The sequence below is a fragment of the Carassius gibelio genome, chromosome A13 (assembly GCF_023724105.1).
Source record: "Carassius gibelio isolate Cgi1373 ecotype wild population from Czech Republic chromosome A13, carGib1.2-hapl.c, whole genome shotgun sequence".
Taxonomy (NCBI): Eukaryota; Metazoa; Chordata; class Actinopteri; order Cypriniformes; family Cyprinidae; genus Carassius; species Carassius gibelio.
Genome location: NC_068383.1, coordinates 19,957,683 through 19,985,050, shown reverse-complemented (window position 1 = coordinate 19,985,050; position 27,368 = coordinate 19,957,683). Strand labels below are relative to the sequence as shown.

The following is a 27,368-nucleotide window of genomic DNA, read 5'->3' as shown; positions in this document are numbered from 1 at the left end:
TGTAACAAAACTCACAAACAAACAGAAAAAGAAAATGAAGAATTCCGAAATTGCAGTAGGCGTTGCGAAAGCTAGACAGAAAATACCCAGCAAATTAACACGCCTGTAGTTTCACGGTTTCAATCGCTGCATCTAGTGTTTTGCAAAGAAAATGGAGGACAACGGCATGATGAATTATGAAAAGGAGCCACCATTGCTAGCTGACAGTGACCCGCTTTTGTGGTGGAAGATTGGCAGTACGAAATATCCCCACCTTGCACAGCTGGCAATGAAGTAGTTGTCCCTGGGACATCAGTGTGGTTGAAGCGCATCTTCTCAATAGCTGGACATATAGTGAATAAAAAACGCTCTGCTCTGGACCCCAAAAATTTTGATCTACTTGTTTACCTGTCCAATAGTTTGTAATGGGTCTAGCCTTTTTGCGCATTTCATTATGCCAGCCTAGTGCCGCCTAGCCTAAGTGTAGGTTACGTTCAATAAAAAACACACATGGCCTGCTCCCAACTTCAAGTAAGTCCATTTAAAGAACAGTTGTTTGAAATGATTAGGTAAATAAATGTGGAGATTTTTTAATTGCCTAAATCATAAATGCAGCCGTGTTGAAGCCTGCAGTAATGTTTTTCATTTATGTTTATCATTTATGTTATGGCAGCAGTCCACTCTGCATATATTTTTTTTCGAGAATGTTGCACTCCTGTTGCTGTTTATTCTGCAAGAAACGTCATGCCAATAAATAAGAAATATTGCTGACTTGTGCGTTTCCAGTGCTCGCTTTACGTTCGTGCGTTATTTGGCGTTGAAAATGAAAATGTCGGGGGGTTTTTTTGACATGGAAAATCGATTTTACAATCGATTCAATGAACACTTATGTCTTAAAAATCTAAAATAATTTTTTCACAAAAGTGAAATCCCTACTCTTAACATTGTATCTGTTATACAATTGAGAATCTGAGGACTTCAGTTTTGATACAGCATGACAGAAAAACATGGCTAAGTGTAATATACGACAACCAAGGCAAAGATTGTAAACCTATGATGCAAGTGAAGTTGTTAATAATACATTTGTAAATGTGTGACTGCTGTGGCTGACATCTTTTTTCACATGATCTCATAACTGCATTAAATTGAGGCCACTGATAAGTCAAACACTTTTCTTCTACTGTTAAGTCATAGAGCTGAATCTAATCTCTCAGAGAGGGATTGCATTTGTGGCCCTGAACATGTGAATGACTTTTGGGTGTTCCCGTCATTTACAGGAACATTTGTGGCTTACCTCCAACGTCATGGGGATGTTCTGCTTTCGAACGTTATGGTTGTGCTGATCGGTGTTGAGCATGATGACTGCATAAGCCAGGGCGAAGCCAGCGTCGTTTGACTGGAAGGGATTACCGTTCACTTGCTGCACACAAGAGAACAAGGCCATACAATTGACCGAGAGCACAAGAATAGCATCATTAAATCACCTAATATGTACACTCAGTGTGCAGTTTGAAGATCATTGAGCACTAGAAAAATATAAAACGGCACAGTAATTCCTACGGGATCTCCTACTAGTGTAAATGTCAGACACCGAATCCATTCCAGTTTCGCTACATTGCTGCCTCAGGGAGGACACAACCCCCATGTCTGTGTGGCATAATCACATGAGCTCATTCGTAGCGACTGAGAATGGCGCCTAAGAAAAGACATTTCCACAAATACTTTCCAGGTCACACACAGAGAGCCGGCTTTAAAATGCAGTAAGTGAGCATGTTCTAAATGTCCTCGGATCGCCTGCGCTGCTTTCTGCAGGCCAGATGGATGTCTCTCACTTCCCAGTGCAACATTTTCCTCTTCCCTGATTACCTGTGTGACTAATGACCCTGTCCTTGATCCTGCGCGAACCGCTGATCCACGGTCCCTAATTATCTGATGATGGGGCCAGTTGGTGGCCAGGATTGCCTTGGAGTGTGGTAATGGAAGAACTGTAAGAATGCTCATGTCTGACAGCAGCGAACCTACAGTCTATTTAAAGAGTATATGTGTGTGTTCCCGCTCGAGTGTATATGTATTCATGTCAGTCCTTGCCAGTCCGTGCCTGTGTGTGTGTGTGTGTGGCAGCTGACTTACTTGCCAGTTGTCGGTGAAGGTTTCCAAGAGCCGATGAATGACAGGCGCTTCGCCAGGAAGACGGAATGCCTCCAGATACAAGCGGAGCGCCTCGTCTATGCGCAGGCCCTGGAAGGTGAATGTGCTGAGGAAGAGAAAGAGATGGCCTTAACGTAAGGTATAATTACCTCAAACTCCATATTGACAGTCACTTTGAGCCAGATAGTAATCATAAGTGAGAATAACATCCAATTTTCAGGTATTAGACTCAAACAAGTTGATGTTGACGAATGTTAACACCACAACCATTTCAACTACTTTAGTTAATGCTCCTACTGACTCACCTTAACCCTGTAATAACTAGTTGTTATTCTATTTTTTAGGACCATAAAGTGTTTTTAAAACATTTGTATTTACACAGAGATATATACACTTACAATGTTACCATAAGTCTAAATTAAATCTGTTCATCACATTAAAAGATCTGATCAGAAGACCTGGATTGAACTGCTTGACTCATATGGTTCAAGTTTAAGTTGTCTTTATGAACTTTTTGAAGCTTGAAAATGTGGTTGCATGGACTTTCAGTGGAGATACAGACATTTCTAAAGTTTCATTACTAATACCTTCATTTGCACAATTTAGTGCAATTATCAGATCATTAATTTATAGCAGTTGTTGTGGCATTTTGTGTTTCCTTTGTGGCATTATTGTTTTTATTGTTTTTATTTTTATTTTAGATTTCCTGGAAAGCACTTTGGTTCACTTTGAGTGTTGTAAAGGGCTGTATAAATAAAGGTTGATTGATTGATTGATTTGATTTGTGTTTTGAAGATATCTGTGTTTTTGTTTTTTGAGGGTGAGTTTTTTGGTGAACTATAACTTTAAATAAATCATCCATGAGATATTTTCAGTGGTTATTCTCAATACTGTAATAGAGTACTTATTCCACATTTTATTCCACATTATATTTTTTGTATTTTGCTCCAGAAATGGGAGCAAAATACTTTTTTTCTTAAAAGTAATCCTAAAATGGGTTGCACTGCTTTCAAACAGAATATTCTTTTTTTTTTTCTTCAGGTGTGAAATATGACCTTAACATTTCTTCACTATTTTCATAAGATTTAACCAAAACATCTCCCAACTAATGCTCTGACGCTCGTACCAAAAAAAAAATGCAATAAAAAGGAGGTTTACTTGACAAAACTGTCGAGCAGGTCAGTGTTCCTGCGGTCACTGATAAACTCTCCGATCATCTTCTTGTCCAGCCGGGGGTTTTCTCTCAGCCACTGGGCCACTTCATTATTGTCCATGGGGCTGCTGAGCAGGCCTTTCTCCTGCAGGATCTGAATGCCCTTCTTGGGCTTCTGATTGAACTGCTCTGTGCCCGTGATAAGAAGCTTTGAATATAAAGGGGGAAAATTTTCATTTCAATACAAATTTAAAAGGTCTTAATAATCATGAATGTGAAAAGCAAATAACTGCACATGAACGGCTCACCTTCTTCTTGCTCTTGATCTCTAAAAGTTCCTGAGAGTCTGGAAGACAGCTGGTGAAACGGTGAGGCTTCTTCAAGCTCTTCTTCTCTGCTGGAAGACAAAGCAGCATTTGAATATTCTAAATCCCCGAAGGTTTATTGCAAATCAGTAGGTATTTTGTCTTTGTGCATTTAACAGTCAAAGTACCTGTGTCTGCCTCCTCCTGATCCTGTCTACCGAATCTCATCTTCTCTGCCATCAGATGACCGCTGGTGGGAGGACATGCAGTCCTGGTCTCTGACACCACAGCGTTCTGTCCATTACAACTGGGTGCATATTTGCCAGCCTCTGTATGTAGTGAACGAAAGACGACGAGGTCATTATTATGAGAAACAAGATCCTTAACTGTAGTTTAATTAGTTTTCTTCATTCTGTCTGCCATCCTGGGACTCTTGATCCTGCCCACCTGTTGTTGAATCAGTGATTGTAATGACCGAGCTGTCTCCTCCTACTGTCGTGGATTCTGATTGGTCCTGCTGTGCAGCGCTGTTGAGAACTTTGGCCTGACAATGAGCCTCTGTGCTGTCGATCACTGTCAGCAGGGCTTCGAGTGACAGGAGATGGGTTGTGTAGAGCTGCCCGGACACTGGAAAGGCATTCTGCAGAACAAACACACAACTAATCAACATCACTTCATAATAATGTCAGAACCCTTCAGGAATTTCTATTTGAGGTAAAACCTGTCCTGTAAAAATAATAAAGGTAATAAAAACAAATATAAATGTCAGTGTAGTGTTTTTTGCTGAAGCGTGTGGACTAATGCTTGTAAAAATGTGCTGATAATCATCAGCCGAATAATGCAGTTTACATATGAGTATCTGAAAAGCCAGAAATTTTTTACATAAAATTGTAGTTTCTATTATATTAAATTAACACAGATTTTACTGACCAAGCGTATTTCCACAGTTAATGCATTTTCAGTCCATTATAAAGTATATAAAATATTTATTAAAGGGTAAATTAATTTAGCTTTGCAGATCCATTCCTGTCTCATTAGTCCCTGCTAGCTGGACATCTGCAACTGGAGTGGCTCACCTTAGAGAGCAGTTTGGTGAGGTCCTCAAACAGGTTGGAGCAGTAAAAGTCACAGTCATAATTTATGTAGAGCTCTGTGACAAAGCTGGGGATTCTCCAGAGCTGCACGATGGCCTCCAGAGCCATCTCCTTCATCTCATAGGCCATTTTAGGGTTCTCTGAGGTAATGATGTCCATTAGCTTCTTCAGGTACATCTATGGAGACATACGAAGAATGGCTTCCTAAATCTGAGAGGGCTTATATCTCACCACAGAAAGATTATCATTCAGTCACGTACCTCAAGCTGAAACTTGAGATGTTCTCGCATGCTTTCAAAGAGAAGAAAGCACACGCGTATGGAGGCAGCATACAGGTTCATTCGTTCCACACCTAACAACTACAAAAGATACACACGGAGAATATTTATTACGGCTGAAAACATCTGAGAAACACATAAGTTTGATTAGAGAAGAAGGAAGTTTCACCTGTGTGAGGTGCCTACAGAGCTCGTCTTTGACAAGACAGAGCAATGACTGATAGGGAGCGATGTGTGCGGCTTCTAGGGCCACGTTCAACAGCTGGAGGCCCATGTGAATCATCACATCGGAGTTATGGCGGTCATGTGGGTTGGTGAGAGAGATGAGGAACCGGAAGAGCTCTCTCAGGCACGGAAGACCGTATGGGATTAGAGCAGCACCTGAAGAAACACAATGGTACGAACTGGTGTGAAGTCATTTTGACGTCCCAGCTTCTGACGGAAATTCTGGACACTCTATTTCTCTTACCCTCTTTCTGGGTGGACTGTGTAAAGCGCACTCCCCTGGGGTTCACATAGTCCATGTCGTGGACCGATGGCGAATCCGACTGGTCAGCCAGCAAGTCTCGGTCTCCCAGGACTTCAGGAATGGACTCCACTGAAGCAGACTGGGCACGCTCCACTTCCCTGCCCTCCGACTGATGACACAGAACACAATCCCATCAAGCTCTGAACACGTGCACTTGGATAGTTTATTGACGGTCTGAGGGATACCTGTGACTCCAGTCTGCCGGGCTCTGCGGAGGGTGACACAGGAGTGGTGGCCATTGAGCTGCTCTGCTCCAGGTCTGTGAGATCTTCCTTTGAGGTGGTTTTAGAGCCGGTGTCTAAGCCACTGTCAGCGGTGGGGCTGGAGATGGAGGAAGCTGCACTGTCTGAACCAGGAAGAGAAGAAGAACCTCCACTGTGCTGCTCTATGAAAGGAACTCCACCTGAAACGGACACACTGGGATGAGGACAGGGTGACAGGACATGCTTTTCTTCTTAACATCAAAACAGGATGATATACTGATTGCTCATAGGACGATTATGATGGCAAAATACACTTTACACAAAATACATTTTAGTGAAGGAATTCACAATTCTTTCTTGTTTCAAGCCTTGCAAATAAGAATGTACTGACAGAGATATTTTAAGTTCGAAACCAATAAAAATATTACCGTCTCCAGCTGCCAGAGGGCGCTCTATGCTGCTCTGTAGAGCTGAAGATCTTTGCCCGAACCCGACGGGACCTGTCGGGACCCGACGGGTTCGGGCTTAATTTCTATCATCTTACGCGGGCTCAGGCCGGGCTCGGGCCGGGCTCGGGCTTGCGCTCCGGTTTGCGAGGTAAATGAGTGGTCATGTGATGTGTTTCGATTAGCGCGAGAAAGATGCGAAAATGAATGCTGAGCAGGTGTAATGGAGGCTTCCCTCTGGTGATTACGTTTTGGTTGCACCAGTAACTAAAGCAAACTCTATTATTAAATAACAGAACTTTTGAGTTTAATAAATGAGATGAACTAAGATTAAAAACACAAATTGAATCTAATTGACTTATGTTGTATACCTGAAAGGTTGTTGGTGAGGGTACTGGACTGGCCTGGATCCATCTGTCCTGAGGGACTGTGTACCATGTGACGAGGGGGGCGGGGAGAACGCTTCTGTTTCTTCCACTTGGACGACTCACTCATTCCCCCGGCTCTCATCTTTAGCTTCAAAACAAACACAGACTGTTAATTCAAGCCAAATGCTGCAGTTCACTGCACAAAGAACGACGCAGGAGAGCAAGACTAAAACAAAATCTCATGACACCTCAAATTGCCATAAAAAAAGAACGCCTCCACTCAAGAAGATGCATAAGCACACACACAGAAACACATATTGTCTCGTCATTTTGTTAAAAAACAAAAAAAAACATAGGGTCTATACGTATGCTGAGATGATTTTGTTGACTTTTCTCCGTATATAAACATTTGAAGTCAGCAAAACTAATGTGATTTACAGAATGTTATTATCGGTGTAGTTATAAGAAGCAAAAACATATTTAATTATTCTGGAACCAGTTACTTAATCACATTAACGTTTCTATTATTTTTAAAGAAGCATCTATGACATCTATATATAACTTTTTTTTTCTTCTTTTTTTTCCCTTCTCCTGAATACGTAACAAGCCTCCACAAGCTTTCATTCTTGTGGTTGCCAGATGTCAGGAGTTTAAATGCCCAAATCAGAGCTTTTCTCTTAAATGGATAGATTTTCTGCCCAGGGTTTTGCGGAATCTTTCCAAGCTGGCACCCATGCACACATGCTCTCTCCACACTGGGTGCTGAACGAATGCACTTTACACAACATTTGTGCCACAACATAAAGTGTGTTGTTTTTAACAGGAAAAAAGTTAACAATTTGGAACTATTGTAATTAACAAAAGGAATTGAACTGCTTTTTAGAAACCCCTCCTGAAGATCATACAGTCCTCATAATGCAGAGAGTGTCAATGTACAGTATATGAATATAATAAATCAGCAAACTACAGAAAGTTCAATTTATTCTCTTGATTTTTGCTTATTTGAAGGTACAATAATTCTAATGAGAATTCAGATGAGAATGATTAGTTTTTTTGACCAAAAAAATCATGATCATCATCATCATCATCATCATGAACCATGAAGCATCAAACTCAAATTAAAAAACATCTGATTGAGTATCTCACAGTAGGTCTCAGCCTTTAAAAGTTTACTAAGGATATACTTAGTTAAAAAACATCTCCCCTACGGAGAAAAATAATGGGGTTATTACTTCCACAACCAGATTACTGCACTCTGTAATGGTGCAGGAAACTGTGTGTAGTATCGAAAGAAAATTATATGGATTAGCAGAAGAATTCCTTTAAATGTATTCATTAAAATACATAACTGAAACAGCATCACAAAATAACCATCTAATGCTTGTCTCAGCTTGTCTCACTAGTTTTCCAAAAGAAAAAAAGAAAAAAAAACTGTATTCAGTGAATTCTAACATCAACATGAAACCAAAAATAGAACAAAGCACTTCAATCTGGACCTGTTATACTGTCAAAATACTGGCATATGTTAAAGAAATGGGGGTTGTACAAGCGAGTCTGATCGGTGACGATCTTTTCTTCCTTACCTGCACTCGTTTGTTTTTCCATAAGATATTGTAAGCCTCAGGAGAGAAGGGGCAGGCCTGGGATTAGTGATGGACATGTCCCAAGCTCAGAGGGAGACGCATGACATGGGAACACATACTGTATACCTTCATGCTTAGGATGTACATGGAAGAAATCTACACGCATACCTGGACGACATCCATGCACTCACATTCACTATCAGGAACTCAATAACACACCCATTCAACGACATTAACCCGAGGCAACGGGGAGAGAATAGCACCTCAGCATACGATGCAAACAATCATGTGTTAATTGGGGAGACTAACCAAGGATAAAGATAATGGGTGCAATAAACAGAACAGGAACACACAAAGCATGCAAAATGGCAGTCAAATGGGATTTTCTGGTCTTAAAAGAATAAAAAATCAGGCCCATTCGAATGAAAATATATATTTAAATATAAAAAGTAGCATTCAAATGAAACTATGAAGCAAAATGAAAATAAAAGCGATGTGGTTTCCCCTCGAATCAATGTATTTGCATAAAGTATAAAGCTGGACCTAACCTACACACATATGTTACACTGTTTACCCATGACTGTTCATCAAATATTCTTTCTATAGAATGAGACGCAACTCTAAATTAACTTTATACTCATTACGTATGATCTGCAAACACTAATATTTCCATATTGATATTTTGTGTTATTTTGATTATTGAACATGATGAAATTGCATGCTACAGTTGTTGTCAAAATAGTTTAAATTGGACTAAACCTTCAATATCTCTTTAAAAAAAGATGATGAGAATTCATTTTTGGTGCGATGACAAATGCTTGCTTTAACTCTTTTGTGAATCTTCCCACCATGCGTTCAAATATAAAGCCATGCGTCCCGGTGTACTTAAATGCACTAGCTGAAACCCAATAAAAACTGCTGTTTTAATGCATGTAAATGTGCTATAGCCTCTCTAAGCCCGTCTGATTGGTGTTTCTAGGCTGATCTGCATGAATAAAATCCTGTGTGTCCAGAATACAGCTTGGGATCTGCGAGTTGGAACAGGCAAATGGACAAATGATGAACTCGACATCAACAATCAGGTATGAAAAGAGAGTCTTTGATCCCTAAATAATTGAGATGAAAAGGAGCAAACGTCTTTCTAAATACAGAACCAACTGGCTGCAAATCAAAGTTAGCTCTCACTAGACACTATTTTCCATCTCCTAACCACACACACAGGTATAATAATTATGCAACAGCAACTGACCTCACTTATGGGTATGGAGACCTCTACCTAACAAAGATCATGAAATAAATGAGAAATGAAGAAGGCAGATGGTAAACGGGTGTAAAGGGTCTGGAGGGAGAATGAAGATCTGGGGAGGATTTTATATTTACCTTCTTCATGTTAGTGCCCACATAACTCTTGGCCTCCTCTTTGAACTGTGGCAATCTGCAAAACAAATATTACAAAGAGTTACCGGATGCATTAATGGCAACACTTTCTATGAGTGTTGTTCAAATTTTTGAACAACTACTAGCACAAAAACAGAACCATGATCAGTGTAAGTGGCCCAGCCGGGCGTGACAGGACATTGGGAGTTGGGATGAAACGGTGTTTGTCTGACTAAAAACAGAGTTATTATTTCACATTTCCATTTGGCGTGACAAGCTCTGTTAAAATAACAGTTCGGCTTGAAAGGTCAATGACTTTCTAAAAAAATTACATTAAAATGATTCTCTAATGTAAGCCCCTTTCACACTGCCATTTCGGCAAATACACAGGTAAACTGTTCCGGCAATTGTTCCCGGGTCGCTAGATTTTGCACTTTCACACTGCCAATGATTACCCCGGATATGTGCGTGCTTTCACACACAACACGTAAAGATCCCGTAACGACACGTGACATCAGCGCGTGACGTGTAATGTACAAGTCACGTTATACTTTCACTGAAGCAAGCGAACGATCTCGGCGTCAGTGTGGAAAGTGAGGAACAAACTGATCTCTGCTTCATTACAGTTTGCACATATTTTTTCGTCATCACTTCGACACAGCATTAGATCTGGCTTTTGTTCACACAGCGCTCGTACCGGGTTGAACCCGGCAATGTTACTAGGTCCCTGACCCGGGTTCAATGCCGGAATCAATCCTGGGACGTGTTTGCTTTCACACAAAAGGCGACCCGGCAATATTCCAGCAATATGCCGTGTCAGACTTGCAGTGTGAAAGGGGCTTAATGTACAACTCAGGGATTTTCAAACTCCAGACACACGTGTTTCATAACAGATTCAAAACTGTGCACTAAACTGAATACAGAACTAAATTGAGCTTAATATTGACACTATTGGTGTCTGAAAATCAAATTGCTTCATAATTGATCAATTTTGCAACACTAACTGTTGTTTTCCCATGTTTTATTACTATGAAGCTGCATTGAAACAATCTGAAAATATCAATGTAAATATAATAAATAAATTAAGACATGCATCTCACACTACTCTTATAGCATAGAGAAAATGTTTTCAGTTTAAAGCAAAGTAAAAAATTAAGTGCAATATAAAAGCCTATTATTTAATTTTGGAATGACATCTCTATAATAATGATTAATACCTTTCACACAGTACAAATAGGTCTTTATCCATGTAATTATAAAACTGACATACATGTGTGATGTGTCATATTTCAGAAAAGGGCTTCTTCGCTTTGGTATAAAACAAAACGTCTAGTTCCCCAAACTGCAGATTAATTAACTCCTTTAGGGAATCCTCTCTAAAACCAAAACGGAGGAGAGACCATATATCTGAAGAGTCAGCATTTCTGTTCCCAGGGCGGGACTTTTGACCCCCTACCCTGGTTCATTAGCTGAATTAGATGGATAATGTTATCAGCCTCGAAGGCATTGTCTGCATGTGTGTGTGTTGTGTGGACACTGCAGCTTTTCCCTTCAGTGAGATGTCAGCGCAGGCAGGCTGGGAGAGATGGATCCTGATGTTAACTCTGCTCCGCGTTAATGGACTGTTGTCTTGCTGGCTTGATTATAGGATGATCTGTGAGTCCAACAGATTAACATCCCTAATGCTTTCAGCAGGCTGCACAAGCCTCATTCTGAGCACTCAATAAGATCCGCTGTTCATTACTCTGGCTATCCCGACCACACACACACACTACATTCACTGCTTATTACCCCTTAGGCACACAGAAATACACACACTCATTATTAAGGCCTTTCACACTCTCATTGTGAAGGCGATGTGGACAAGAGGGTCTGGGCAGTAAGAACACACACAATAGGACCGGCAAAATCTGGCTGTGAGTGTGTTTGTGTACGTGCATTTCCGAGATTAAAAGGTGTCATCAGCTTTAATTAAAAAAATCTTAATGAATGCTCCCCATCTGAAGGACTTTTACAGTGAATGAAATCATAAAAAGAAACCGAGGATGTTTACATGGCTTGAAAAACAGGTCAAAACACTGATATTAGTCAGATGCTTCTCTTTAATGCCAAAAATATGATCTGATCCTTTTTAAATTAGCCTTTTATAAGAGACCACATTTTGTCATTATGTCTTTGTTGCGCACACATATGTGTGTGTTCTCCTAATCTACATGCAGATGGGTAGAGCGAGATGTGCTCCGAGGTCTCATCCTCTCGTCTGTGCGGGATGTGACTGGAAGTCTAATGCGAGTGGATACGCACCTCTGATAAATGCCACCCCGTAATCATGTTATTGCATTAGAGCAGCAGTGCACTATGACCTGAAAGAGGAGACTAAGGGCTTGGGCTCACAATTACACCACAATCATAGAACTGCATGTTAGAGTCAGAACTACATTTTAGAAAATGCAATGTTTGAATATCACCTTGGAATTTGATATTCTGAATATTCTATCACAGACAAATGATATAATGAATAATTTAAGGTTCTAAAGTAGGCCTAGATGGTTAATTTTTTTCATAAATGCAGTCTTAGGGAGCATAAGAGATGTGAAAAAATGTGAAGAAAAAAAAAAAAAAAAGTGTAAATGTTATGTTTTCCTCATACACTGCCGTCCAGAGAGAGGTCACCGTAGCAGATTCTGTGTGGGCCTGATAATTAGCCATACTTCGTATTGTCAGAGACTGACACTTTCACCTGTCCTTGTATGTGTGTGAGGGGGAAGTCAGAAACCTCCGGAGGTAATTGAGAGAGGCCTGAGAGTGGAATCGGAGCCCTTTATGGAGACCGACCAAAGTTCCTGTTTTGGTCTCAGGTTCGGTTTGATTATGTGAACAGCAAGAACAGGTCTCGGTTCCTAATCCCCATCTCTGCATCCCCCCTTCCATTCTCTCTCTAGTTACCTGGAGAAGAGCAGCTGCACCATGTCCACCAGCGTGTGCTCAGCTGACTTTCTCAGCAGCTCTGTGATGAGAAAAGAGCAAAACCACAGAGAAAGAAAAGGGAAATGTTAGTCCAGAGGACAAGAGCAGCACCTCAGGGGCTCAGAGACTAGACTCTGTTTGGTCAGGATTAGAGCAGGGCTTTATCACGGTCCTGAGAGCACAGGAGGCAGATTCACATATTGAAAAGTTCAAGGATGCTCAACAGCATTTAGATTTTATACAAGGCGTGTGCTTGAAGTACAGTACAGACCAAAAGTTTGGACACACCTTCTCATTCAAAGTGTTTTCTTTATTTTCATGACTATGAAACTTGTAGAGTCACACTGAAGGCATCAAGGGCTATTTGACCAAGAAGGAGAGTGATGGGGTGCTGCACCAGATGACCTGGCCTCCACAGTCACCGGACCTGAACCCAATCCAGATGGTTTAGGGGTAAGCTGGACCGCAGACAGAAGGTAAAAGGTTCAACAAGTGTTAAGCATCTCTCGGGGAACTCCTTCAAGACTGTTGGAAGACCATTTCAGGTGACTACCTCTTGAAGCTCATCAAGAGAAAGCCAAGAGTGTGCAAAGCAGTAATCAAAGCAAAAGGTGGCTACTTTGAAGAACCTACAATATGACATGTTTTCAGTTGTTTCACACTTTTTGGTTATGTATATAATTCCATATTTAATTCCACATGTGTTAATTCATAGTTATGATGCCTTCAGTGTGAATCTACAATTTTCATAGTCATGAAAATAAAGAAAACTCTTTGAATGAGAAGTTGTGTCCAAAACTTTTGGTCTGTACTGTATATATTTTCTCATGGAAATCAAACACATGATCTTGGCACTGCAAGAGCCATGCTCTACCAGCTGAGATGATGCAGAAAAGTGAAAAGCACAAAGAAATTCTAAAAATACACACACACACGCGTATATTCACTCACCACTTAATCTCATTTCAAAGCATATACGGAAACAGGACTGCATGATCTCACAGACAGACTCATTGGTCAGATGGGCTCCAACTGGAGTCAGCAGCAAACTCCTTAAAACCTGGAAATAAATCAGTAATAATAATAATGATGCAATAAAATCTTGTACTGAAGCCACTTATCTGGATTCATTTCAGACTAGTATTGAATACTGTTTTTTCATGTTGATTTTCTGATTATATATATATATCCAACGTGATTACATAGCAAGGATGCATTAAACTGTTTAATAGTGAAAAGAGATTTACAATGTTACAAACTATTTATATTTCAAATAAAAGCCGTTCTTTTTATTTTATTTTATTTAATAAATTATTAAAATCCACCCTTTTAAAATCCATTTTGTAGTTGTTTATCGACACCCAGGACCACAAAGTAACTTCTTGGATGAATTCGATGTGCTGCTCTCGACCTTCCCTGAGGACGGTCCTCACCTAGATATGAGTGGAGACTTCAACATCCACCTAGATAAACCTCAGGCTGCAGGCTTCCACACTCTGTTTGCCTTTTTTTGACCTTAACCGAGTGTCAACTACTGCTACTCACAACTCAGGCAACCAACTGGACCTTATTTAGGGGTGCTCCGATCACGATCGGCCGAGCCGTTGTTAACTGAGAAGATGCGCAAATCCACTTCATTTTCAGCGTTTTTTGGCGCATCTTCTCAGTTAACAACGGCTCTGTGTAGTAACAGCTGCTCTATGTGAAATCACGCACCTGATGGAATTAACCGCTGATTAGAAAACCGGCTTTACTGACGAGATGCGCATAACGATCGGCCGATCGTGATCGGAGCACCCCTAACCTTATTTACTCATGACACTGCTCATGGTACTGGTTACTCCACTGCACACCCCAGATCACTTCCTCCTCACTCTTAACCTCAACATGGTTCCTGACACATCACTTACCCCTTCACATGTAACCTACGCTCACTCTAACCCTCCCGGCAATCTACTATAGGTTTCATCTTGGCTTCCTTCCCCTAAACAGTTATCATCTCTTGATGCTAACAGTGCTACTGATACTTTCTGCTCCACTCTTAAATCGTGTTTAGACACCGTCTGCCTTTTGTCTTCCAGGCCAGGCCATATCACCTTCAACTCAACCCTGCCAAGACAGAACTGCTTGTGGTTCCAGCAAATACATCGTTTCATCATAATTTTACCATAATTTTATCATAACTCCTTCAAAAACTGCCAGAAACCTTAAATAGTTATGATTGATGATCAGCTGACTTTCTCAATCCACACTGCTAAAACGGTCCGAATAGATATTTCAGAACATGCTGCACAACTCCTTGTTCAAGCTCTTGTTCTGTCCAGGCTGGACTATTGCAATGCTATCTCTGCAGGTCTTCCAGCATGTTCTATCAAACCTTTACAATGAATCCAGAACGTGGCAGCAAGATTAATTTTTAATGAGCCAAAAAGAAAACACCAAAACATCACATCTCTTCCATCTTTATTTGACCCTCTAACTCTAGCACTCTCTATCCTAATTCAATTCTTTATAACAAAATAAAAAACATGCCCCTTTTAGACTTGCACTCTATTTACTAACGGTTTGTTTTCTTAACTAACACTAGCTTCTCTAATCTTTTTTGTATTCCATTTGCTTTCCTTTTTATTTATTATACAATAAAAAAGGCCTCTAACACTAGCTTACTCCATTCGTTTTCTTTTGCATCGGTTCTATTTTTATTATATTAATAAAATAAATAAAAACCTTGCTATGTGTACTGCATTAAGCAGAGACTTGTTACAGCACTAGCATATTATTGCTCTTTGGTTGATTTTAATTGCTTCCATTGTCATTTATAAGTCGCTTTGGATAAAATGTAAAAAAAAAAATGCTATGACATTTACAATATTTTGACATAATTGAATTGTAGTGTACATGTTTATTTATATATATTTATTTGCTGTGTGTTACCTGGAGGATTTTCATCAGCACCACCTCATCACTAGCGGGGTCGGTGCCCACGAATCGCGCATGTGTGACTGCGTCGGCCATATTCTCGATGCCCTCTGCTGCCCCTTCATGATTGGCATCTGTGGAGGACAGGGACGGTGAAATTTAAAACAAACTAAAAATATCCTAATATATTCCCCCTCACTCTCTCATTAATCCTCCTGATTCTCAGCCAGATAAGCTGTACGTGGGTCATAATGGCATGACCGTGGTTACATGATTAATCTTACACAATTAACCTGGTCACCGGTTCAACCCCCACATCACCATCAACTGACCACGCTCCAGGTGAAGAGAACGAACAGCCATCGGACATCTAATCACCAGATGTGTGCGCTTTTGTGGACGGCCTGGTAAAAAGGCTGTCTAGGCAATGATGTTTTGAAACCCGAGCAGGGCCAGATAGCAAGCTGGAGCCAGGCTGCTTTTTCTTTCCCATCGCCTTTAAAGAGCATTTCATTAACTAATAAGCACAGGCTGCCTGGGGACGAGGCTGGGGCTGTGACTGCAGGTAAAGCTTTGACACGTGAGTGCATTCCACTTATTAGCAGCCAAATAACACAGAGAGAGAGAGAGAGAGAGAGAGAGGACAGCCTTTACTCTGAACTCTTGAGTGAAACCCCCCCATAGGTATTAAAGGATTAGTTCACTTCCGGAATGAAAATTTACTCACCCCTATGTCATCCAAGGTGTTCATGTGTTTCTGTCTTCAGTTGCAAAGAAATTAAGGTTTTTGAGGAAAACATTTCAGGATTTTTCCCCATATAATGGACTTCTATGGGGACCAACAGGCTAAAGATCTAAGTTTCAGTTTTAGTGCAGCTTCAGAGGGCTATTCACGATCCCATCTGAGCAATAGGGGTCTTATCTAGTGTAATCTATATACTTTTTAACCACAAATGCACGTCTTACACTAGCTTTGCTATGTGGGTCCACAAATTCACACATTATGTAATCACGTTGGAAAGGTCACGCATTGTTAGTTCTTCATCTATGTACTCCGGTTCAAAAAGGTAGGGTGAAAAACTCACATTTTCTCCTCCAACTTCAAAATCATCCGACATCGTTGTTTTACCTTTTTCTTGTTAAGGGCATTTAAATTTCTTTGCACGGATGCTTTGTAAACACTGGGTCGGTACTTCCGTATACGCCATGAGTGATCTTTCCAACACTATTACGCAAAGCACGAGGTCTGGCTGGTGTTAATCAAGCTTTTGTGGTAAAAAAAAAGTATATACTTTTCTTTCTTTTTTAGGAAAATTATGATTGTTTTGCTAGATGGGATTGTGTAGAGCCATCTGAAGCTGAAATGAAACTGGATCTTCAGCATGTTGGTCCGCATTGAAGTCCATTATATGGGGAAAATCATGGAATGTTATCGTCAAAATCCTTAATTTCTTCATCTTGGATAACATGGGGGTGAGTAAATTATCAGGAAATTTTTATTCTGGAAGTGAACTAGGGCTGTGCGATTGTGAAGAAAAATGCATTATGTGATATCTTGTTTAAAAAAATTGCGATACGAAAGTGTGTAAAATCAATTTCAATTATATTTTTACACATTTAAAAATGTAAATTCTATAAACAATTTGTTTCACACTCTTTCTTGGAAAAGAACGAAACACTACAAATTCTGAAAGTGACCAGCAGTACATAAAAAGTAATGTCACAAATTGGAAAACGTAATTTTAACATTGTGAACATACAAAAATATTAAATGACACTAATTTCATATTGTAACTTTGCTTTCCAATCACTTTAAGTACTTAAAAGTTCAACCTTCAGCATTTAAGTTCAAACATGATTTAAGGCAAGTGAACAATCAGTAAAAAAAAAAAAAAAAAAAAAAAAAAAAAAAAAGAGGTACACAATTTACAATAATAGATCAAATAAACTGCAGTATTCTGGCACAGAAAGTTAATAATTAAGTGTAAAATATAGGGCTGTGCGATATTGAAGAAAAATGCGATATGCGATATCTTTCTAAATAATGCGATATTCGATATGCGATACGATATTTATTTTTTCTAAAATCAATTAAAATTGTATTAAGAGAAATTATATAACCAAAATTTCAAATTATTTAGGGGAAAGAAATCACTACAACTTTTGAAAGTGAACAACAGCAGTTTTTTTTATGTTGCATTAACACAAATTACATTTTAACATTACATTTAAATGTTAAAATTACATTTTAAAAATGTAAACAAACAGAAAATAAAAATATCACTAATACTTTGCTCCACTATATAGTTAGGCCTACATCAACCTGAAAACATGAACATTCAAGTAAACAAAAACACTTGAGAAACAGTGGAGTTACTTCTTTGCTCTCTTTTTGTTTTGTTTTTGCCAAGTCAGATTTTAGCATTCATGCTAAAATTGTTAAAGATTTTTGGACAAGAAAACCAGCATGTCCACTTTGTTTGGTTTCAGGGATGCACGCTGACATGTAACTACATTGCCTGATGTGCTGAAAAGTCTTTCAGATGGTGTGCTAGTGGCAGGCACACAAAGATATTTTTCCGCCAGCTTGCTTAAGTGGGGGAAATTTACCTTGTGAATTCCCCACCATGCCAAAGGGTCCTGCTCACTGTGGATTTTGGGGATCAGAATGTAGCTGTTAAATTCTGCTTCAATGGTTGCATGGTCAGAGGATTCAGAGGGAGATGTGACTGAGGTCTGTAAGAGACTTCCTAAAGACTTCTTCATCCTCTTTGTACTTGTGGCTGTGGCACTTTGACATGGCTCAGCCTCAGCACCTGACACAGCAGCACCCACTGATGATGATGATATGGCAACAGCAGGTTGTGCCTCCTAGAAAAAAAAAAAAAGGAAAATAATGATTAGTACCTCCATATTTTATTAATGAGCTCAAATCATTCTTGCTATATAAAATATTCTTACCTTCATTTCTGATTTTATCCTTAAACTAATTTCTTCCCATTGTTCCTTAGGAATGTAGTCTTTTTTGAACCTTGGATCTAAAAAAGTGGCAATGTTCAAGAGAGTTTGGGTTGCAGGATCCTCATATTTTGCCTCCATGTAGCCCAGCACTTTGGTTTTAATTGAGCATGTCAGCTCTGTGTCTTCCTCGTCAGCAGCAAGGGTTTGTGTGTTCAGTAAACGAAGAACTGGAAGTAGATAGGAAATGCTCACGTATTCTTCCCCAGACAAAGCATCTGTAAAATCTTGAAGTGGCTTCAATGCCTTGTTTACGGACTCAAGGACCTCAATGTCCTGCCAAGATGGAACCAGATGTCTTGTACTCCGATTTTCAGAGAGAACTTGTGACAGAGCCCTCTGCTGTTCCAGGATCCTTTCCATCATTTGTTGCTTAGTGCCCCATCGTGTAGGGCACTCTGTGATCAGACCATGTTCTGGCAGGTTAAGCTCTCTCTGTGCTTTCTTTAGCGCTTCTTTCTTTTTCCAGCTATGGGAAAAATGTCCCACTAGCTTTTTGCACACTCCTAGAGCACGACTGATGCGTGTGTCACATTTGACTGCATTTTCTGGATAAATAGAAATAAAATAGTTTCAATCGTTTTAATTAAGTTCTGGTTTCATATTTTTTAAACATTAATTTGAATAAATCTTACATCTATAATTTAACGTATAATTCTTTATTAATTTAAATATCATCAACACTAAAATATCTGTGACAGTATACAATAAGATGTGTTTAATAAAGTTATTATATGTTAAGATAACTAATTAAATATTCTGATATAAAAAAGTAAGACTTACCAATAGCAAGGTGCAGTCTGTGCCCGAAGCACTGTAGTCGGGGCCAACCATTTATTTCCGCCGCTTTGATCATATTGGTTGCGTTGTCAGTGGTAAAACACACTAGACGCGCCTCATTCAAATTCCAGCCAGACAAAGCCTCTCGCAGTCCCAGCGCTATGTTTTCCCCACTGTGTTCACTGGGGAAATATGCTGTCTGTAAGCACAGACTTCTCATCTTAAAGGCTTTGTCAATAAAGTGAACCGTTAAACTAATGTACGGCTCTGTTGTCCTACTGGACCAGAGGTCCGTTGTACACGCAAAATGTTCGACATCTCTCAGTTCCAACATGACACGGTTGCGAGTATGCTCGTACATTTGGGGGATAGCAATGCGTGAAAAATAGGTTCGAGAGGGAATGTTGTACCGTTTGTCGATGGTATTCATCAGGTGCAAAAACCCTGGTTTCCCGACTGTGGCGATCGGAACCATATCCTTTGCCAGATAGCGTGTAATGGCCTCGGTTATCTCTCTATGACGGCGGGAACTTACAGGATATGGTGTTATGCTTTCGAAGCTTGATGATATGGATTGTTGCTTGGGTTGGTGAACGAGGGTTGATTCACCTGAGCTTGAAGATTTTTCTGCAGAGCATAGCTGATACAAATCGTTGTGCTTTGCTTTGAGGTGACTGAACAGATTTGAAGTGTTTCCCGTTTTCGTTGCTACACGAGATTTACATGTTTTACATATAACTTCAGTCTGCATGTGGTCATCTCTTTTAAATCCAAAAAACTGCCATATCTTTGAGGTGCTTCTTCGTTTTGGCACTAAATCGTCGGCAGCAGCTGCGGATGTCTCAGGCTGGCTCATTTTATCATATTAGTTTGCTATGAGCGCGTCACTCACTGCGTGCTGGCTTGTTGATGGTCAGACGTCAGAGCAGTGAGCACGCGGGCGCTATGCGCACGCACACACACAACTAACGTCCGCGTGTCAGATGATCTGTGTCGTAAAACTATAAATAGCTTTGTATTACTTTATCATCTATCGCAAATCATTACGATATGCATATCGCGATATGCGAATTTGCGATATTTCGATATTTTCGATATATCGCACAGCCCTAAATAACTGTATTAAATTTAGATTCATCTTTGTTATAGCCGTTTTTTTGTTTGATTAACATTCGTGACATATTCAGCAGCTTGTATTTATAGGCTGCTGTCCCTTTAAATCCGACTGCACGGATTCAGTATAATGATACACATCCGATTTCTTTCTCAGCTGTTTACATTCATTTAAAATGTTGAGACGGGTACTAGTAACATAATTCTGTGTGTATGTGTCCGTTCAAACATGAGGAGGAGATGCAAAAGACGAAGCAACTCTTTTGAGTTCACGCGCCATCTGAAACGCGCGTGTGTGTGCGCTTTGCACATGTGCAGCAGAACTGAAGAGTCGCTGTGCAGTCCTAAAGTGAACTAGTCTTTTAAAGTCTGGAGAAAGGCTTCAAATTAGAGCTTTACTAGCTGTAGTGTTGTTCTGTAATGCATGTTGTTCTTTTCCACTATTCTATTCATCAAAGAATCCTGAAATAACGTTTCATTGTTTCCACAAAAATATGAAGCAGCACAACTGCTATCAAAATTAAGGTTACATCAAATCAGCATATTAGAATGATTTCTGAAGGATCATGTGACACTGAAGACTGGAGTAATAAAGCTTTGATCTCAGGAATATATTAGACATTTTATATATATATTCAAATAGATGACTTATCATTTGTAATAAAGCTTCACCAAACTAGTGTTTTTACTCCATTTTTCACTTACAATATCACATGGCCTACAGTACGGTACCTTATAGCTTATTTGATTACTAGATATGTGGTATACGACAACACAAATGTTTTGTAAAATTAAAGCATTTAATTGGTTTAAAACAACAGGATTTTCTTTTTTTTTTCTAAACAAATTACTGTTTATAGAGTTAAATAGTTTGCCGATTTGGCATAGCGACTGAACAACAGAATTTTGAGTGAAAATCTATGAGTGAACTGAACAGCACTGAAGAGGCGGGCTCACAATAAACACGGGACCCCCTTCCAAACGGCCCATCTCCACAGAAACAAGAGCCACGGTCTATTCAGCACATCATCAGAAGTCATCTAAAATACTAATCCTCACTTGGCACGGTCTACACAGCCAAGCGGGAGAGTCATTGTTGAAATAACTGAAGTCTGGGTGGGGCTGGAGGGTCTTTGTGCATGTGTATGAGAGTATCGAAGAGGTTCAAACAGCTGTTGTGTACTAAAAGGTTAAGTAAAAGTACATTCAGAAACCAGAGTGTCCTTTAAGTGAAAGAACTGCTCATCGCAGAAAAGGAGCCTGTGTTAACCCCTAAACCAGGCGTGCATGGGTGCCAATCTGGCAAAAAAAATTGCATATATCCAGATTTGATCAGCGTGAAACCGGTTTCAGGTTGTATCGTGTCACAATTTTCTGAACTTTTTTTAAAAACATGTCCCAACTTTCGAACTCAAAACAAGGTAGGATCTCAAAAGCACTTTACCAAACACTCCACATATATCTTTGTGTGTGTGTGTGTGTGTGTGTGTGTGTGTGGCTGTTGTAGTTATTAGAGGGATAAGTGGCTGTGTAAGTGAGCCTTTGGTTTGAGTACCAGCCTGGGAAAAAGAAGAGGATCTGGGATCTGGATATCTGTCAATACGGCCGTCCCCCCGAGCCCAGCGACCTCAGGCCTGAGATTGAGGGGAATTAACCCTCACCAAACAAATTCACAGCGTGTGTGTGTGTGTGTGTGTGTATGGTGACAGAGAGACCCCCCAGTATGCCGTAAGGTCTCAGATCTCACTGTACACCGTTAAGAGGGATCAACAACAGGACAGGCCAGGTGCGTTTGACTGATAAAAATCAGATGTTGGGACTCTTGGTGAATCTAAAATCTAAAATACTCTTTCGCTTCTGTGCCAATTCAAAAGAAGTGCTCAGTTTGATCATGTGGCATCCAAAGTTGCAACATAGGACAGGTGAATAACTGAATTCTCTATAGGGACCAACACAAAATGTACTAAAGATCACTGCATTCATGTGTCTGGTCAATAGATGGCAGTGTTCTGTCTCTGTTCCGTCACAGCAGTGAGTTGAACAGTCACTCTTCAGTAACCTTATGGGAATAGCAACTCACTTTTTCTGTCAAGACTATGCATGCATCTTACAAAAGACATCCTGGTATTTTCAAAGAAACCAAATGTTTAAGGGTTTGGACATGAAAACTAGATTTTTTTTTTATTTTGATTTTTTTAATTTTGTCTTGCAAATTCACATTTGAGCAAACAATTACTGAATTTTTAAAGTTGAGGAGACAGGTAAAAGGCATATAAAGCAAAATAATAACATTTCAATGTAATATGAGATAAATTATAAGTTACTATTCTTATTATTACAGTTTTGTTGTATTACAAGTGTTTCTCCAAAGCACATTAAAACTATATTGTATTAATTACTACAAAACTAAAAATAATGTATAATAATATATTGAATTGAGAACACACATTTTTTCCATGTATAAACTAAAATAAAAGTGTCTGTCATGCATTTCCTATCATAGTCGATCACATATGTGCCTACTTTGGTCCAGGTATATTAATGATTTACAATATTTACAAACCATACAATAAAACCCTATCTGAAACATCTGAAGAGTCGGTGATCAATTAGTCTTTAACCAAACACCTCAAGTTAACAGCCCTGTATCACAACAAGTTGTGAATCAATTAGAGCGGTTACAAGAACTATAGCGTGTGGCTGTACAGTATGTCTACAGAATGCTAATTGAGAGTAATGATAATGCCACTCTTCATGGCAGATTAGTGCAGTCTGAATGAGCAGAACCCATCAGTCAGCACACAGCCTCTTAACATACTTAATTTTTTTAATCACACACTCATCCGAGTGCATTAATATGTCACGCTCATCAGGAGTGCTCACCTTAGATTAGCACACCTCTGCGCGTGTGTAAGAGAGAGAGAAGAAAAATGAATGTGTGAGAAAGAGGGTTGAAAAAAAGACTACATTCTCTGTTACTTAAAAAAAAAAAAAGTTTTTTTTTTTTTTTTTTTTTTTTTAATAAGCACACTTAATGGCTTTTAAAAAAATACAATAGTCCCATATGTCTGGGATTCATTTATTTCATCAGTGTGTCTGCGTCTATTGCATTCCATTGGAATCTACGGTAAAACTGCAAGTGCAGCTATTTTATGGTCTAATTTATTTACTTTTATTTATTTACTTTTGTCCTTCCTATGATTGTCACAAATTTACTAATTTGACTAGTGACCAAAAATACTAATAGTGCAGAATCTTAACTCTTCTTTGGTTCGTGGATGCCTCAAATTCTTACTTCCCAGATGAAGGAAAAAGGTAAAAGAAAGTACATCCCAGAACTCCACTGATTCCGGAACCGTGCTAGAATACGTTATGGGTTTGGGCACCTTTAACATTTGTAAAACCATCTTTCAGTTATGCAAACCATACAGCTGCTTGACAACTGCATTCATAGTATTTTTAAGAAATTAGAGACGGCTTGTATCTTGAACGGGCTGCTGGTTACACACTTTGGTGGTGTTTGGCCATGCTTTCCTAACAAGGAAGAGGACAGTCTGTGCTGATTACAACTGCTGCAAAACAAGCTCTCCCGCGTCAGGGAAAACACACAGTCCACACATCAGGAACAGTGACTCTGGTCGAGTTACATCTGGACTACACCACTGAGAAGTGCACTCAGTAATATGAAAATGTGTTGTTAACAATGACCAATGAGATACTCACTGAAGAGTTTATCATTAATGAGTTAATGTGTGTATACATATATATTCTGGATGAATAAACAACAGCCATCATTTCATAGGCATAATAAAAACCTACCTATCAGGCCATATGACAAAAACTTGTTGACCGATGTGAGAGCAATGCCTGTGATTGGTCCAGTTGTGTCCTCGGAGCGGACCACCTCCAGAAAAGGTCTAAGAAACACGTTGGGTTCCACATCAGAAAGATCTGGAATGACAAGAGAGAAGTCTTTAGGTCAGAGGAGGGCAATTCAACCTACTGACATAAACACATGACGAATGAGATACTAGTCCGTTACTACTCTCAGCTAGGACTAATTATTCGATTGCTAAGAATCATTTTGTGACATACCATATACATGAACAATTATTTATGAGAGGTGTGCCACGACTGAAATCACAAACCTGTGCGCATACATATGCAAAAGATGCAAAAGGACAGAAAGATAGAGCCAGGGAACGGGTAAATCGAGGGCCGTTTCTTGTTCACCTTGGTAGATCTGGGTATCTTATTACAACTGTGCAGCTGTGTAGGATGTAGGATTTAGCACTAATGAAAATGGCTGAACTGGCCGGGGTGGGAGGACTCTGCTGAGAGCTCGCTGAAGCAACAGCTGCTGGGAAAATTAAAGCCTCTCTCTCATCATTAGGGATGCAACGATAACACTTTTTAGAAAGAGAGTAAGAGTAGTACTTTTCTGGTCCTTCCCGCTATTGATACATGTATTTTTAGTAACGCTATAATTCTATTGAAGTAAAGTGAGACTCTGTCATCACAGTCATGTTCTGGGGCTCGGTCAGCAGAAATAAACCAAGAATGGTATGTGCAAATAAAATGCAAAAAATAAAAATTAGGATCACAAAATAACCAGTTTTTCAAACAAAAATATATCTTATATTGTGGAAGTCTCAAATTCTTACTTTCCAGATGAAGGTAAAGGTAAAAGAAAATACAATCACAATTATATTAACCCTATAAAGCCTAATGTATCCTATTTGATGCACAACATGTGCTACATGTGAGTGTAGCAAATATGATCATCAGGCTTTTACGGAAATGTTTATTTATATGTTTCACAATAAACACTGTGTTGCATTGCATTATATGTTTTGCCCTCCACAATAAAAACTACAGCGATCTGATCATAAACATAGCATTTAAATATCTTACTAAGACAAATAAATGGGAAATTAAGAGTGAAAACTGATTCTTATACACATTTAATGCAAGTAATCTGCTACACTGTTATAAGGATGTCAATGATTATTTTATCAGAAATTATATGATCTATCAAAAATAACTTTTGTTTTGACTATATAAATAACAGCAACTGTAGCAAATTACAAAGATTTGCTCTGATTAGGCTTCTGAGCAAAACTGAAAACTTTTTTTTTTCTAGCCATAAAAGCATGGTTTATCAAAGACTAAAAACTCAAAACACATACACAAATTAGACTTTGTCTAAAGCTCCAAATAAACTGTTGCATATTTAAAAAGAACGTTGATTTTTCTAATTATTATTTCTACTGCCAGGCTTTGCAGGCTAAAAAACAGGTCCACATAAAAAAAAAAAAAAAAAAAAAAAAAAGTATAAACTTTGTTTGCACTGATCACAAAGTGTTTTATGCAATGAATTATTGACTACAGTGAGAATGAACCAACATTTATTAAAACAAATTCTCAAAATACAAATAAAACATATCAATTTTTTTACAGTACAGCCAATAAACCTATAAAACATTAACACCATATTGAATCCAATAATACACATAATACCAAATTTATTGTGCAACTCTACTCGTAATAAGAGCATAAGAAATGCTTTTATTAAAGGTTTAGTTCATCCAAAAATGAAAATTATGTCATTAATGACTCGCCCTCATGTCGTTCCAAACCCGTGACACCTCGAAAGCATCGAAAATATATTTTGGTCCAAAAATAACAAAAACTACGACTTTATTCAGTATTGTCTTCTCTTCCGGTCTGTTGTGAATGTGAAGAGAAGACAATACTGAATAAAGTCGTAGTTTTTGTTATTTTTGGACCAAAATGTATTTTCGATGCTTCAAAATATTCGAACTGACCCTCTGATGTCACATGGACTTCTTTGATGTTTTTCTTACCTTTCTGGACATGGACAGTAGACCGTACACACAGCTTCAATGGAGGGACTGAGAGCTCTTGGACTAAATCTAAAATATCTTAAACTGTGTTCCGAAGATAAACTGAGACACGGGTTTGATGTAATAATGTAATAATTTTCATTTTTGGCTGAACTAACGCTTTAAGGTCGAAAAATTAAATATATTCTGCTAGATATATAACAGCAGAGGCTAAGAAAATAACAGGCAGTTGCATGATACAAATTTAGTTTATTGATGAGTTTTATAAGAAATAAGCCGAGTCCACCACAAATAAAGCCTTAATCTAACAGAGCCAACAAAACACAGCTGCAGCCGAGGATGCAACATACTTCATTATCTCGGCTAGAGCCCTTTATTTGTGGATGGGAAAGCACCCCGGGCCAATCCACCCAGGCGCGAGGAACAGCCCCTCTGAGAACGCTGGCGCAAAAGGGCGAGGGTTACAAAACACAAACCAGGTAAAATAACAATGGGAAAATTAGTGGAGTCACGAAAACCTGCTGCGAGTGCCGAGCTGAGGCGCAGCTTGCCATAGCAATACTGGGCGGATTAGGGTTCCCCCGAACAGCTACTTTGACGCAAAAAAACAACGCAAGACTTCAAAGCGCGACTCCAGCCTCAGCCAATTTTACAGGGCGCACATATGACCGCCGAGTATTAGCTTGTGATATCTAATACGCCTGTGGCTTGTTTGGAGATAAAATATAAAATCATTTGAAAATTTCCACACTTTGTCTTATCCGAGGCCAGGTCGCTTCAAGAGTCACTCCCAAAAGCAAATCTTCTCTCACACACTTTCTTTGTGGAACTTGATGTTTTCTTTGAATTCTCAAGGGGGAAAAGCTCAGTAATGCTCCATTCCTACAGTGAAAACTCTTTGACAGTCCTGCAGTATCTGATAACAAGGGTCTCAAGTGCTTACCACTTAACCAGAGTTCACGAACAGCCAAAGAAATCGTGGATGGCAGAAGAATAACAAAGGTTACTTTGAAATCAAGTAGAAGAAACGTTTGCGAAGCTTCGAAAACACAGGACATAATAACTCCGCTGTTAATGCGTTTCATCAACCCCTGAAACTTTTAAAGGTGGGCTTAGACTATATTACTTTACAGTGGAAGAGCGAGTCTGGAGTGAAGTGGGAGCGATGAAGGGAGAGGGATTTCAAATGAATCTGTCAATAGAGGCTAATAAAGTCTTCATCAGAGGCGATCACCCCGTAA

The 27,368-nt window shown here is 39.3% G+C and overlaps 2 protein-coding genes across 5 annotated transcripts in view; both read right to left on the bottom strand.

The window, feature by feature from the left end:
- Window positions 1-27,368, bottom strand: part of LOC128026440 (Golgi-specific brefeldin A-resistance guanine nucleotide exchange factor 1) — an 80,630-nt gene that overhangs the window by 16,163 nt on the left and 37,099 nt on the right. For 3 of the 4 annotated variants that reach the window (XM_052613601.1, XM_052613600.1, XM_052613598.1), the window contains exons 4-20: window positions 24,080-24,211; window positions 15,365-15,483; window positions 13,382-13,490; window positions 12,410-12,470; window positions 9,467-9,521; window positions 6,507-6,651; window positions 5,672-5,889; window positions 5,427-5,595; window positions 5,127-5,338; window positions 4,940-5,038; window positions 4,662-4,856; window positions 4,033-4,225; window positions 3,774-3,914; window positions 3,589-3,677; window positions 3,286-3,488; window positions 2,110-2,233; window positions 1,274-1,399 (exon numbers count right to left, since the gene is read on the bottom strand). In XM_052613601.1, coding sequence (XP_052469561.1) covers window positions 1,274-1,399; window positions 2,110-2,233; window positions 3,286-3,488; window positions 3,589-3,677; window positions 3,774-3,914; window positions 4,033-4,225; window positions 4,662-4,856; window positions 4,940-5,038; window positions 5,127-5,338; window positions 5,427-5,595; window positions 5,672-5,889; window positions 6,507-6,651; window positions 9,467-9,521; window positions 12,410-12,470; window positions 13,382-13,490; window positions 15,365-15,483; window positions 24,080-24,211 — 2,390 coding nt within the window. The remainder of the gene's footprint in view (window positions 1-1,273; window positions 1,400-2,109; window positions 2,234-3,285; window positions 3,489-3,588; window positions 3,678-3,773; window positions 3,915-4,032; window positions 4,226-4,661; window positions 4,857-4,939; window positions 5,039-5,126; window positions 5,339-5,426; window positions 5,596-5,671; window positions 5,890-6,506; window positions 6,652-9,466; window positions 9,522-12,409; window positions 12,471-13,381; window positions 13,491-15,364; window positions 15,484-24,079; window positions 24,212-27,368) is intronic. The other variant, XM_052613599.1, reaches the window with a different exon arrangement.
- On the bottom strand, window positions 17,412-20,255 carry LOC128026441 (E3 SUMO-protein ligase ZBED1-like). Its single transcript, XM_052613602.1, has 3 exons — window positions 19,151-20,255; window positions 18,311-18,915; window positions 17,412-18,220 (listed from the first exon to the last, which is right to left on the bottom strand). The coding sequence occupies exons 1-3, from the start codon at window positions 20,001-20,003 to the stop codon at window positions 17,789-17,791; spliced, it is 1,890 nt and encodes a 629-aa protein (XP_052469562.1). The 5' UTR covers window positions 20,004-20,255; the 3' UTR covers window positions 17,412-17,788.

Excerpts from the sequence above, each read along its gene's own strand:
- LOC128026441 (XM_052613602.1), bottom strand. The coding sequence starts at position 20,003 with ATGAGCCAGCCTGAGACATCCGCAGCTGCTGCCGACGATTTAGTGCCA. Across the intron at positions 18,916-19,150 it reads CAGACTGCACCTTGCTATTG|AAAATGCAGTCAAATGTGAC; the intron begins GTAAGTCTTACT and ends CTATTTATCCAG. Across the intron at positions 18,221-18,310 it reads GGATAAAATCAGAAATGAAG|GAGGCACAACCTGCTGTTGC; the intron begins GTAAGAATATTT and ends TTTTTTTTCTAG.